The sequence below is a fragment of the Paramisgurnus dabryanus genome, chromosome 2 (assembly GCF_030506205.2).
Source record: "Paramisgurnus dabryanus chromosome 2, PD_genome_1.1, whole genome shotgun sequence".
Lineage (NCBI taxonomy): Eukaryota > Metazoa > Chordata > Actinopteri > Cypriniformes > Cobitidae > Paramisgurnus > Paramisgurnus dabryanus.
This window is the reverse complement of record NC_133338.1, coordinates 29036278-29051278: the sequence shown is the minus strand read 5'-3', so window position 1 is coordinate 29051278 and position 15001 is coordinate 29036278. Positions and strand designations below refer to the sequence as shown.

Here is a 15001-nt window from a genome sequence, read left to right as displayed (position 1 = left end):
ATTACAAATTTTTAAGTCCACATGTTACTGCTTCCAGCTCATAGTTATTTTTGTATATGTATGTAATAGCAACCTTGGTATTTTTTCTGCCCAACATACACAAAAAGACTTTTCAAGACTGATAAGATTAGTTTGATTGTGAAGCAGTGAAATATTATAAAAGCTGAGCAGGTAGTCACTAAAGACAATTTTGACTTAAAATGCTGGAAATTATAAACTTTTTGACAATTCAGAGCTTTTATAAGAACCTCGAAATGTACTGCTTACATAACCGAGAGAGTATATTTGATAAAGACCTTTGCCCATTTTACAAGCATTATTCACAACATCTCTCATTTAAGTTACATTAAGGCATTCTGCTCCATTTTTGAGGTTGCATCAGATTGCATCAACAGATGCCATTTATGCTGACATAGTGACAAAATCGATACAAGTCATGTCCATAAAATCTCCTTGACATAACACACCATTTGATGGTAAAACGAAGTAGCAGAAAAATACATGAAATACAACCATCCATTCTGAATTATCTAACATGTTTTGACATAAGCTAACATTAAAATTAAAAGAGCATGCAATTTCCAAAGACTTATTTTCAAATATATGAGCAATCTTAAATAACACATCATGTTTCAGGAAATGTCATTTTGACCCAGAGTGTTACTCCAATGCACCCCGAGGACAATCACAAGCCATATGGCTTTTGAAGATTGAAAGTATAAAAGAAAACAAAACAAACCTGAAACATTCATCTGCAAAAAGTGCCTTGATTAAAATGTCAACTTTCTTAGATAGCAGGCTTTTGTACATGCTGAGAATGTTCAGTGATTGTGCTAACTACAAAGATACAATAATAAAAAACTGATGTCAAGTTAAATCTGCATTAATACATCTTGAAAAATAGATGACATGCCTTTTAAAATACAAAGAATCAAAAATACAAAAAGAGTTTCTTTTACGTTTTCCCCCCATGAAACTGCATGTTTTAGTACAATTTGCATTGTACAAAAAGCACATTACAATAATGGTTTTACATATGAAACAAACACTTAATACACTACTGCTCTTTGACAATCATACAAAATTATTCTGTCTTAAAAAGTGCCAGGACCAAAGGGTAGTTGCAACCCCTGCCTCTGAGATATCATTCTTGGGACACTACCGTCATATTTTGCATTACTTGAGAAAGTAATTTTGCCTTAACGAAGAGAAGAATTCTTAACAAAAACAAATATGTTAATTGTGTATAACCATTTTTTGAAAGTATGTGTAACCTTTGCCAATTAAGATATGAAAATATGTGTTTGGTGCTTACGGGCTCTGTCAAACAGAAAAAAAGCTTTTGTAAAGCAGGATCCTTAGGATCACTTATTTACACTCCCTTTTTCTTTATACATTGGGAAGTACCATGGCATATTTAGAGTGACAATATGAGTACCTTCCAATATATTTTTATGGTAAAAAATGTAACAGTAATAAAAAAATAATGGTAATAAAACAACTGCATGGCCACAACTATTTGCCCACTTCATACGAGCAAGACAATTAAAAAAAATCTTTAAAGTTTAACCAAAGGCCTCGACATCCCAAAACAGTACTTTTAACAAACAAGGTAACAATGTAGAGTAGACAAATGATCTAACCATTGATTGTCCATTACTAAGAAAGACCCATAACCAACAGAGTACACTGTAAACTCAAAAAGCGTAAATGGCACCAGTGGCATAATAGCAAGTGAACATGTAAATCTCCAATATAAACACATACAGTACATAATAAAGCAGAAAATAGAAAAAAATGAGTAGGGAATACAACTAGCCCGGCCCTGCATTCCTCTTTCTGAATGGCACTACTGTAGTTTGATCTCTTACTCTGCGTATTACTGGATTTGAAGTATCACTTAAAAGTGATGTAAAGAAAATAAAACAATCTTTGCACTAGTCATCTTCCATTCTTTCAGACTTATACAATCAGCAATAACCCACACAATGGTAAAAAAACAGAACTTCTAACTACAGGCAGTCAGGTTTAAACCACAGCGATAAGGCTTTTTGTTGTTATGCTGGTGCTATAAACAGGGCTATTCTAGGTTTCAGCCCTACATCTTGTTAGTTTGCAGCTCAGGTAGAACAGGTCAGCCCGCCGTAATGCTACATTATTTCCTAAATTTAACTTGCTTTAAATCTAATACGTAAACATTTTGTATTTATTGTGATATCTCTCAAAGAACATTAATAATTAATCAAGAAAGGCTTCATTAAGCAGTAAAAAAGGAAAAAATGTAACAGTATATGAAGAATACTATTTGTGTACAACTTTTGACAGACAGATGCTACCATTAACAACTAATGCATGAGCTCTTAAAATAATAATCTTAAGTTTGAAATATAAAGATGATGCTGAACTTGAAGCTTTGTAAGGGAAATTTTGGGTTAAACAATTGAAAATTTACTCGTTGCAAACCCGTTTTTTAAGAAACAGCCATCACTATGGTTTAAACCATTCTATTGCAGTCATGCCTTACATAACATAATGATTTTACTGATCTCTGTGAAAACAAACACCATTAAAGAACAGAAAAATAATTAAACCACAAAGTTCTTTGCAAATTAACATTTTGGCAGGAGTCCGGAGCTGATTTGACAAACACCATCCAAATAACAAACACAGGTGGAGAGGAATGCATTATGAACATGTTAAAAATGAAACTATTAGGAAAAATTTAAATTCAATTGAGACATAAATATCCAACTTCTGTCAAAAGGTAAACTTCTCTTACTGGCCATTCCTGTTGAAATTAGTTAACAGCACCAACCAATTTCATTGGAGCACCAAAAAAACAACAAAAAAAAAACATGATTTTCTTTGACTGCTACACATTTACTTTGGAAGAAAGGGAGTCGAAAGGGAGCATTTGACAATTTAGTTTTTTATGTTAAAGTGATTAAAACAAGGGGAACTAAGGTTAATTTAAACCATAATGGCAATAATATTGTAGTCCAAAGCATATATCTGCATTTGTTTTCTTTATTACTGTTTCATACCAAAATGAGCACTCAGTCAGGGGGAAGGAGGTCGTGCAGCCGAAACCGCTCGCGAACATGTGGCCGCACATCCTCATTCTATGGACAGATCACAACAACAACAAAAAAATGTAATCTATAAATATCCCAAAAGGAAAACAGTCTATGTAGATAAGTAACACAGAACAATCAACATGATCTCACAGAAAGTCGTGTTATAGTCAAGAAAAATGTGATTAATTTATTCATGTCCATGGCTTTTTTCGTGCCTTGAGGACAAATGTGTTTGTCGTGTCACTTGCACAAATTTCTATACAAAGTTTTTCGTGTATGTGGCATGACTTTCTTTTTCGTGTCATTTTATGTATTGTTTTCTCTTTCTTTCTCTATTTTTAAATCATTGTTGTCTGGGGTTGGATTTGGGTTAGAATGTACTTTTATGAATTGGTTTCCACTTTTAAAACTATTCACGCCTGGAGTTGGGTTTAGAGTTGGGGTTTAGGTTAGGATGTCAAAAAATGTAACAGAAGTGATTTAAACCCCAACTCCAAGCAACAATGGTAAAAAAGTCGTGCAACGGACACGGAAAAACTATTTACAGAAATTTGTGCGAGTGACACGACAAAGACATTCGTGCTCAAGGCATGAAATGTAGCTTTTTTTCGTGCCTTAAGCATGAATGTCTTTGTTGTGTCACTCGCACAAATTTCTATAAATAGTTTTTCGTGTCCGTTGCAGGACTTTCTTTTTCGTTTTATGGACACAAATAAATTAATCACATTTTTTGTGATTATAACACAACGTTCCGTGAGATCAGTCTGAAACAATAAAATGTAAAATATTATTCTTTTTATATTAATTTTGGGTTATTTACATTTATGAATAGCAACTTTTTGCAATCAAGCTAAATATTTTTATTAGCAAGTGTTACAGTAATTTGGAAAGCAACCCCACACCATTTGCAATGCTAATGCAATGCCCTTATGTAAACTTTTTTATTTAGATTCATTAAAATCTGTGTATATCACGAGTTATAAAATATGTTAGCAACTTCTAAACTAAAAACTGAACATCATAACATTGTGTCTGCATACCAATTCCACCAGCTTCTCCAAGAAAGGAACAAGCTTCAAAAGCTCATTGTCATTCCTGTCCATGAACCAGCTTTCAATAGGAATTCCATTGGAGAGCTGTGGATGACACACATAAGCTCGAGTATCACTGTATTTCTTTAACGTGTAAAATACATTAGTACCTTGGTCACAGATATGGATGTTATATAAAATTTTATGAGGGGCAATACTAAAAACATATAGTTTAAGAAAATATAAACTATTCTTTTTACATTAAACACCCAGACAGCTCACCTGATAAGCAAAGGCTTGTGGTGAGTTATCAATAATTATGGTCTTGGACAGATCCCGTCCAAGAATATTCAAATCCTTAATGTAATTTCCTTGTACACAGACACAGTGCTCACGAAATAATCGGTGCCTAAAACATGTTGGAAACAGAAAAAGAGAAGAGCGAAATAAATCTCCTAAGCAAATGAATGAAAATGAATAATGCATCTAAAGCAACCCATTGACACCTGAGGATGGTGTGAAGTTTACATTTGTAAGAGACCAAACATCTTAATCCACACCAGTCTCTCAATCCCTCACTGAAACCAAACCCTATGGCAAGTCTTCACAAAGCTGAGACTGGGTTACCCAGTCAACTGAGACTTGTGTAAATGTTATTTAACTCTTTCACCGCCAGCATTTTAAAAAAAAGTTGCCAGCCAGCGCCAGCGTTTTTCATGATTTTCACCAAAGTTTAATGCCTTCCAGAAAATGTTCTTCTTTAAATATATAAACATACAATATACCAAATGAAAGAACAGACCCTCTGCTTTCAAACAAAAAAAACCGTTTCATCCTACCTTTAGTGGTTCTTTTGCAATCAGCTTTTGAATATGGGTAGGTTTTTGCAAAAACACCATATTTTGAGCAAAAAGCAGAGATAATTCAATTTTTATGACGGATTTTTCATAGAGATCCCATTCAGAGCGATCTTTAAAACAGACACGGACATGCAGCAGCTTGCCATAGGGCAATACTTCCGGTTTTAAAAAGTTGCGGAAGGGCGCCACCTGGTGGATAATAGCGGTATTGCGGAAAGACGGAAAATCTCGTCATTGGCGGGGAAGCGTTTTCTCTTAATTGACGAGATATCTCGTCAATGGCGGGGAAAGAGTTAAGGTAGAGTTTGCCAAAATAAAAAATAAATAATACAGATACTTTGTATCAGAACAGCATCATAGGGAATATTGTATTTACAATTCTTAAAATAAAAAAGAAAGAAGTCCACAGACCGCACCAGCTGTTTCTTCGGATCAAGAATGTTGAGCAACTTGTCTGCATAAACTTTCTTCGAGGCAGTAAAGAGAATAATCTGGGAAGAAAAGCCAGTCATGGAACAACTTCAGTTTACTATGAAGAACAGATGTTAAGCGAAGCAAAAAAAAATCATGTAATATCATCCATTGTTAAAAATAAAAGGATTGGAAAAGCTTACCTCATAAATTTGAGACATGCGTTCGAGAAACTCTCTGAAAAATGGCCTCAATCGCACATAAACCTTAAAGAAACAGTCTATTAGAATTTCCTCCTTCCAGAGAGCATTTTCATTTCTTTCAGTAATGTAGTAAAAACTACTTTTTCTCTGTGACTAAATTTCATTTATGTTATTCATCAACCTAAGGTCAATTAAATTTGATATTTGCTAAAGAAAACAGACTGCCAGCAAGTTTCTGAAAATGGCTCTGCAGTGTCCTCTAGTGGTGAGTTATTGAAATACAAAACAAAGAAAGTGTGGAGTTGGTATTTACCTGGTAAATGACATCTTGAAAGAGGACAGGAAATGTAAGTGCTGCATCATCCAGCTCATTCAAGCTACAATGGACAAGAGTTTCATCCTGTAGGGAGGAAAAAGTGCAATGAGTATATTTCCTCCTGATATAAATCAAGTTAGTCTTCTGTGAGTTTTAACACTGACCAGATCAAGTACAAGGGAGAACTCAGGAGTGCTGCGAGTCTTAAGAGGGAGCGCAGGTTTGCGAGTCATTTGTTCTTCTGTTAGTGGAGGTACATGTTTGATGAAAAAATACCTTACACAACAAAAAAAGTCCATGTAAAAACACACCAGAACATTCTTTATAAAAAGAAGGCACATTAATTAATCTCAGTTTAGCCTTTTAGTTGCTGTATTCAGACTTCAAATGTAATGTCAGCAGTATAGATTCACTGAGCACAAAGCACAGATATTCTGTTCAGGTGAACTCACGGGTCAAACACTTCCCACTCCTCCTCATAGGATCCTTCGGCTGGGACAGTGATAGAAGCATCCACGTACCCCCCTGCTGGTGGAGAGCCAGGAGCTGAGACAAACACATAAAACAGATTACAAAATGATGCCAGGTGACCACAATCACCTAGTGAAGCACACAGACTGATCTGATTACAAAAATAATGTGTTTAATTTAATACGTGTAAAGCACATGACTTTTGTCTGAAAGATGTAGTCCTCACTATGGAAAATCTTATGTCATATCTTTCATACCTGTTAGAGGGGGCAGGTCAGGGTGAGGGGTGACTTCACCCTCTTCTGCAGATGTGTGGATGGGGGGTGGTGGCCTAAGGGCAGGGGGCATGGCACTGGTGTATAGAGGGACACTCAGAGGCTCTTTAGATGTGTCAATACTGGTGGGCATCTCTTCTACTTCCTCCATTTCCAGCTGCTTCACAATCTCTTCTGCCTCCACTGCCTGATCTGGAGAATTCAAGCCTGAAGTGACCGAAAACAGGTTCCAAACACTTTTTTAATTCATTGGCATAAATGTGCATTGGTGTCATTTTACCCATGACTTATTAAACATTATCATGTGATGAAATTAACCGATATTTATTCCATTTTAGTAATCTGCTGCAGTGCCTAGCTGTTAATAATGACATTTTTATGATAAAAACAATACTTATTCTTTATTATTCTGTTTGTTTAAATAGACAGGAAATAACTGTTTAAAGTGTTTTTTATCTCACCGTTTTTATTTGCTGGTGAAAAGAAGCTGAAGACAGGAGAGAAGATGGTCCCAAGCAGGGATGTGCGGGGTGGACTGCTTACAACCTCCTCAGAGTCCTCCAACTTCCCATTAGGCCTGACAGGCTTACTCGTGTCATGGTTTGTTTTAGCTAAAGAACAATGTTTGAGGAAAAAGTATCTATTATTATCACCTTCTAAATTATCAGTTTATATTTAAATCTCTAATTTCATGTCAGTCTATACTATAACTACCAAAATAGACAGGGGTACACAATGCTACATATAATCATGGCAAAGCGTGACAAAATGTTGTGACCCTACAGTCTTGCACATGCACACCATATTATTTTATACCTGTAAATTTTAGGAGGATCTATTGAGCTATAGTTGCAATTCGCAACCTCACAGCTAGATGCCGCTAAAATCTACACACAGCACCTTTAAATACACATTAATTAGAAACCGAAGCTCAAACAACAAAATTCATGGGTAACTACATTGTGTCTCATTCACTAAGCATGTGTTCTCACAAATTTGTTCGTAAAATGTGCGTATAGACATTTTAACTAACAAATCATCATTCAACAAAAATGTTCATACTAAAATTTATTTTAAATGCATGCAAAAACGTAACAACAACTTAGTCCACTTGTACGCAATAATCATGTATATAACATAAAACACAAATATATATTATAGGGTTATTTTTCCTTCATGATTCATTGCGTACAAGTGTTCTAAGTTGTTCTTACGTTTTTGCAAACATTTAAAATAAATTTTACTATGAAGGTTATAATTGATTCATGATTTGTTAGTTAAAACGTCCGAACGCATATTTCACCAACAAATTTGTGCGTACGAATGCTTAGTGAATGAGACCCATTGTCTTTTTAATGGCCATAACTGTAGACTGTTGTTGGTGATTTGTTCATATTTAAATTACTTGGTTGGCTTGACTCATTGCCTTCCAATATAGGACAAAAATACTATGGGTACTGTCAACGGTGTCTACTGTTACCATCTTTTATCATAATATTTTTTGTGTTTTTGTCAACAGTATAAAGAAACTCATTCAGGTTTAGGACAACATGAAGGTGAGTAAATATTGACTGAATTTTCATTTTTGGGGCGAACTATCCCTTTAAAGAAATATATCAGTTTTCGGATTTTGCTGTGCTATTGAAACAGAACAGAATATAAATATATTGTCTTCGCTTGTGATACTTTTAACTCACCTCCACTGATGGGGCTTCTCCTACAAGCTCTGTAGATGTTTTTCCTTGACAGGTCATTTCTCTGTGGGGTGGAAGTGATCAGCTCACAGCTTAGACGATTCTTCTTTGCTGGGATCTCCTGCTTCACCTGATAAACACCAACAGTCATGAAAAAGTATGAGTTACTATACTTAGACCACAACATCTTCCAAGCGGATTACAACAAAAAAAAAACTTAGAGAAGAGTACAAAGCCACAAGCTCTTTAAACAAAACATTTTGGAGCTAAATTACAGAATCACTCAATATAGAGGGTTGTTTTTAAAGCAATATCACCCATAATCAATAAGGGTCCACTCAAAAGGTGTGTGCCATATCAATTTATATAAAACATCTGCCCATAAAAAAATTATTTACATAGGCAGACTGAATACATCTGTAGGAAATGAACAATTTAATTCTCTACTACATGATTTCAAGTTATAAAAGAAGCTAACATTTTTCTCAGTGTGAAATTTAGTCCAGTTAACCCTCAATTAAATCTTCTTTTGTGCACATGGTACAGCACCTCTATGTAAAGTACTACAATGAGACGTTAATATCTCTTCTGAAGGCCTGGTTCTACTGCAGCATGCTGTGTGCCTGTTAAAGCCGACCGTACCTTGTGTCATTATATGAGCACTGTGGAACCACAGCTAAAATTAGAACAGGACTGAGCTCCCCAGACAAGCAGCAGCATTCCACCATGCATTTCTGGGGGGAATATGACACCAGGTCTTGCTTATATTCTGTCATAGAACATTCTGGGCCATGATTATATAAACCAATGGTTCCCAGTACAGACCTCCTTTTAAACATAAAAATCTTGTCCTGAACACTTTAAAATTACTGACATAAATTGTATATTCAGCTTCAATGTCCAAAAACAAATTTATTTAGCAGCAGACTGCACCTTCTACTAGAAACTGATGGATAACCAGAGAAAAAAATATGGATGCCTATAGCCAGGGTCAGTTCAGGTGAGAGAGGAGACAGAGGAAGGACCATCAGCTCAGCACTAGGGTTGTAACGGTATACCAGTATGGCAGTTTCCCACGGTATTGACATGCACACGTTATCATACCATGAACATTTGCTTATACTCGGATTTGGGGGAAAAAAATTAAAGCAGATCTCACCTGCGCTGCTGCACATATGCAACTTCATTCCACGTGACTGTTTAGACTCCACTCATATATGTATAGAAAACAGAACCAGAGGCTACAAACTCTTATATCTATCCTCCACCAAAAAAATAGCATTTTTGCACCAGTGCAACCAGTGGGAAAAATGTGTCTAATGGCCTGCATTTGCAACGTTTCTAGTTAAAATAAACCATAAAAGCTTGCATGCACTTAAAGGGTTTTAATATTTGTTAAAATTTAATAAAACGACAAAAGTGACATTAAGGCATTACAATTACTGACTAATAACCCTTTTATTGCCATTAAAGTAAAATTGCTAAATCTAAACATGAGAGCCTGATAAAAAAATAATTTACAAGTAAACATGTCAGTTGCACTTTTGCACCTAAACTCTTTATGCAAGCTCACCGTGATGGAATTTCCATGGATGAAATTCTTGATGCTGGACAGAAGTCCTGTCCTTTCACCTGAACACTCCTCCATCTCAGAGTGCTTCCGTTTGGTCCGGGCCGGGAGAGGCCTACCAGTGAGGTTTGGCTGCTGAGAAGCCTTACGCATTCTCAGCCTCATTTTGTTAGGAGTCACATGTAAGACCTGTGGAGAGAAAAAACACAGAGAAGCTTACCTTCCAAGTATTGAAAGAAAACAGAACCACACAGAGAAAAAAGAAACACAGGAGGGAATCACTCAAATACCATCATTAAGTTCTTCCTAACTGACAATGACCTTGAGAAGATGCACTAGCTTTGGTCGCTGGTTCTTACAGACAGACGTGGGTAAATGAATCATATTTTCTTTGATGGTCTTAAATGAGTTATAGTGCTAAGCTCTGTGCAACACTTCAGCCAAGTGTGCTAGCCACAGACATCTGGATGCATTCAAGACACCATTTCCTCCAACACTGTTCATCATTATTGCAGAAGCACTTTCACAGCAAAGCATTCTCAACTACAAATGCTTTGTTACTTCCCCATACAGATGAAACTAGAGCAGGCAAATGTGTATATTTATAAGTAAAATGTATGAATCCATGAAAACACAAGGTTACAGATTAAGAACAAAAGAATTCATACCTAGTCTAGTGTAGACTTTATAATAAAGGTCTTGGAACCATGGCTGTTTTGAATGGCCAAGGACCGCCCAAGAGGCCAAATGACTTACATGTTTAGCAACCAATCACGTTTTGCGTTGTGCCTTGTCATGTTTAGGGGCAACCAGGAAATCATTCATTCACAAACGTCTCTGAAGTTCATAACAACAGGGGGAAAATACATAAAAATATCTCTTTTAAATTCCACTAACTGCATCAATCAAAACTCTTGCACATCTTTTAAAGACTTTATGGCCTGAACTAGGGTTGCATACCGATTAATCGATTGCAGAATAACACCTTTCTTATCCAGAATAAGTTAAAGTGAGTAGTGGGTACTTTTCTGATGTTGTGTAAATGTATGCCCCCCCCCCCTTTTTACACCAAACCCTGGTGTATTTTGTTGCACATGTTTGACAAGTTAAAAATAATAAAATAAATAAATAAACTATTGCAGAATAAAGGTTTATCTAATATATGTGTGTACTGTGTATAATCACTTTATATAAATAAATACACACATGCATGTTTAAGAAATGTTTACATGTGTATATTTATGTATAATTTATATTATATATAAATACTATATATATATTTTTTTTTTCTTAAAATTATACATGCATGTGTGCATATTATATATACATAATTATTATTCACAGTTCACACAAATATATGATGTAAACAAAAACCTTTAATCTGCAATAGATTAATCACGATTAATCGGTATGCAACCTAACATGAACCTCAAGTACTTTTCGGCTTTGTGCGGTTTTCAGGCTAAGGACACATCCATACCAAGCCATAGCTTTCCCAATCCAATCTTTTATTTTCCTCATTCTAAAAAAAGTCGTCTTCCCAAGAAATGTCTGCAAACACACGGAATGACTGAAACTGACTAAAACTGATGCAGTATACATGCCAGACCAGTATGCGTCACTGCCACAGAGATACACTAAAAACAGAGATGAAGACTTGGAGCATGCGCATAAACCTTATTGTTGGCTATATAATCATTTGTTGCTTTTGTAAATTCATTTAATAAAATAGTAATAATAATAATTTGTTGCTTACATTAGTAGCAAAGGAGCAAAAGATGTTGCTTTAGTAAAGCTAAAAGGCTAACTACCTTCTGCAGCACGAACACAAGCATGTAGTTGCCGTTGTTGTTGCGGTTACGTGACGTAGCGGTGTCTGACTATGGTCGAGACGTGGGGTAATGACAATGATCGTATCACAAAATATACAGATTATTGGCTGTATAGTATACGCTAAAACGCAAGACTGTCATGTTCACATTTATAAACTCCAGGTCCAATACTCAAAACTCAGGCTCCCATAGCACCCTTACCTGTTTTTACTATTTGTTAAATATAGTATTTTTTTAAGTTCAATAAATGTTACTTTTTTAATTTCGCATCATCGTGCCATTTTTATGATGTAAATTGAGTGAGCAAAAGCAGTAGCAGTATCGGTATCGGCACTAAAAAATTCATATCGGTCGATCCCTAATCTCTGTATGGATGGGCTCTAATTCATACCTAGTAATGAAACAAAGTGTAGCAGTTAAAATGTAACATTGCGAAGACACAAAAAACAGAATGGAGAGTAACAAGAGTAAAAAGAGATGAGAATAGGACAGGGAAAACAGTTAATGTATTCCTGATGTGGAGGAAGTGTCCCTCTGTTCTTTAAGGGCAGCACTGTACATCACGGGGGGGAAAATCCTCAAATTAAGTACAGTGCTCTGTCGTGTGCTTCCCCTCCCCAAAGTCGGCTTATGTAACAACTGCCAAAAACATGCTCCAACATTTGTGATCTGTCAGGAATTACTTAAGCTCAGCCCTGCACCTTTAATACACATACTTTCTCGAATGCTTTCTAGTTTACAATACCACGAAAGACAGCACATTAAAATGCACAAAATCAAGCAGCACACATTTTCTGGAGAGCATCGATAGATTTCCAAGCAGCTTGAGAAACTTTTAATATTGAGTGCAAGAAAATATAATAGGCTACAGTACATTATCCAGAACACTGGAGCAGTCCAGAGAATAAGATACACTGAAACAAGGATATTAACAATTCACAAATCCACCACTGACTATTAAAACGACTGAAGGAAAGCTGTGGATATTAGGGGGAAAAAAACGACACAGCAGAGGAATGGAGCACCCTTTTGCATCGGCTACAGCGTGCAAGTGCTAGCCTATGAGACAAGCCCAGAGAAAGACAATGAGAGATGCAGCTAGCATTGAAGCATGCAAAAGACAGCAAAGGAATTGGTGAGAGAAGAGTGGCAGACAGTAACAGAAAGAACAGAAAAGAAAAGGAGACAAGGGTAGAGCTGGTAATACATCTGAGCTTTTTTATAACCATCAAATGGTGAGTCATCTATTGCCTCAAACACACACACAAACACAACACACCATGCCAAGACAGCTACCTCACAACAACGAGGAGCTAATGTCTTTCTTGCAAAAGAAATAAAGGCGCAGAATGATTCAACAGATTCAATCATATTCAATAGGGATGCGCCGATACCACTTTTTTGGAATACGAGTACGAGTACGAGTACTTGCATTTCAGTACTTGCCGATACCGATACAGAGTACTTAATAAAAAACATGATTTAAATTTACAGGTAACAGCTTTAGTCATATAATTTAACAAAAAAACAAGGGACTAGTTTTCCAGTTTGTTGTAAACTCTGCCTCTTTGGACAACACAAGAGGCATTAACCCCTTACACGCCGCTCAAACATAGACATTTCTCAGACCGTGGTATCGATCCCTGGTATCGGGGGACTTTTAACGAGTACGAGTACTTTAGAAAATGTGGTATCGAGGCCGATACCCGATACCAGTATCGGTATCGCTGCATCTCTAATATTCAATAAGCAACGAACCCTTGTTTAAGGCTGCATTCCTTATAAATATCAACAAGACATTCTCTAGACATGATAAAAAATAATAATAGTAATTTAAAAACTTAAATGATTAACAAAACCATTCATGTGACCTTTCTGATCTTTCCATCACAACCACTTACAATGCCACAGCCTACTGTACAACAGAAATTAAATAATGCTGCTGGTAAGAAAGAAAACATGGCATGACCGACTGACAGTAAATATAAAGCTCCTGACACATTTCCAAGAACCAATCAGGGTCTTTTGCATCTGCTCAGTTTTGCTATATACAAAAATACCACCATACATCTACCAGGAACTAAAATGAAAATATTTTACTGAATGCATTAGAATAGAATGATGTCACAGGATTCACAGACACAACCATTACACTAACCTGTCCCATAACATCTGGATAACTGTGCTGACATCCACTGTACAGTGCATCTACCTTTGAAATGCATCATTAAAGGGGAAGGAACGGGAAATACATTACTAGTGTCACACAACTGTCGCTGATAAACCCCGTCAGATATTTTACTACAGAAATGACGAAATTCAACCACTGGTAAACACAAGACAGTAGTGTAAGGGGCGGGAAACATGCACTGAAGGTATTCGGTACAGAAGACGAGCGACATTTCACGTTTAGTAAGACCCTGTTAAATTCAATAAAGAATAACGTGTATTTTCACGACTCCAAGGTGCGTTTTCGCAGGTAGATGATACACATCTGTGCATGACTATCTCTAACGTACGTTACTCTAACGTAAACAGACCCGCGCAGGACCAGAAACTGCTAACATGCCGCTAGAGACATGCTTGCATTCTCACGGTGCGTCTCGTGCCACTCAAATCGACAGGCAGTATGTAGAGAGAAAGCGCGGGAACGGTTCGCACACGGATAACAAACGTGTGTTCGCCCGTACAATGTGCTACAGGAGCGAGCCGAACCACGGCAAAACATTTCCGACCGAAGGGACGGTCAGTCAGTTACGGGGGGACATTCTCACCCATGCCGGACATACTCATGAATTAACTTACTAGACCAAGCTCCGGGGATCAAATGGCTGGATAACGGTCAATTTCAATTTTGCAGTAGCGACGATCGCCGCGGTCTCGCGATTGCCTCTTCAGACCAGGTTCACCTCTGTCCTGCCCGCACCTCTGGACGCCATTTCCCGCCTCCGTACCCACACAGTAAACGGCAGGTACCCGGATGAGGAGAGGAGCGAGCATGCGTCCTGGACTGCTCGTCCCACACCCCCTTTCTGTTTCCAATACAAAAACAATATTTAGGCTTCGCAGTGCGACATGTTCAGCTTACAGTGTTCATTTATTATAGAATAGAGACGCAATAAAGGACACAAAATAATAATAACACAAGAAATCGTTCTTGTTTGTTTGAAAGGATTATAAAAGTATTTATCTGGACGCGTGGAAGGTAACATAAAATGTATATTTATAGCGTTTGTAAATATTATCCAGAAATAGTTTTTA

General features: G+C 36.7%; 1 protein-coding gene across 1 annotated transcript; it reads right to left on the bottom strand.

The window, feature by feature from the left end:
- Positions 1-24: 24 nt before the first annotated feature.
- On the bottom strand, positions 25-14762 carry ctdspl2b (CTD (carboxy-terminal domain, RNA polymerase II, polypeptide A) small phosphatase like 2b). Its single transcript, XM_065267727.2, has 13 exons — positions 14546-14762; positions 9912-10097; positions 8342-8468; positions 7106-7255; positions 6627-6851; positions 6351-6444; positions 6063-6174; positions 5896-5982; positions 5583-5645; positions 5380-5459; positions 4391-4517; positions 4118-4213; positions 25-3122 (listed from the first exon to the last, which is right to left on the bottom strand). Exons 2-13 carry the CDS (start codon positions 10071-10073, stop codon positions 3057-3059), a joined length of 1389 nt encoding a protein of 462 aa, XP_065123799.1. The 5' UTR covers positions 10074-10097; positions 14546-14762; the 3' UTR covers positions 25-3056.
- Between the last annotated feature and the right edge of the window lie 239 nt (positions 14763-15001).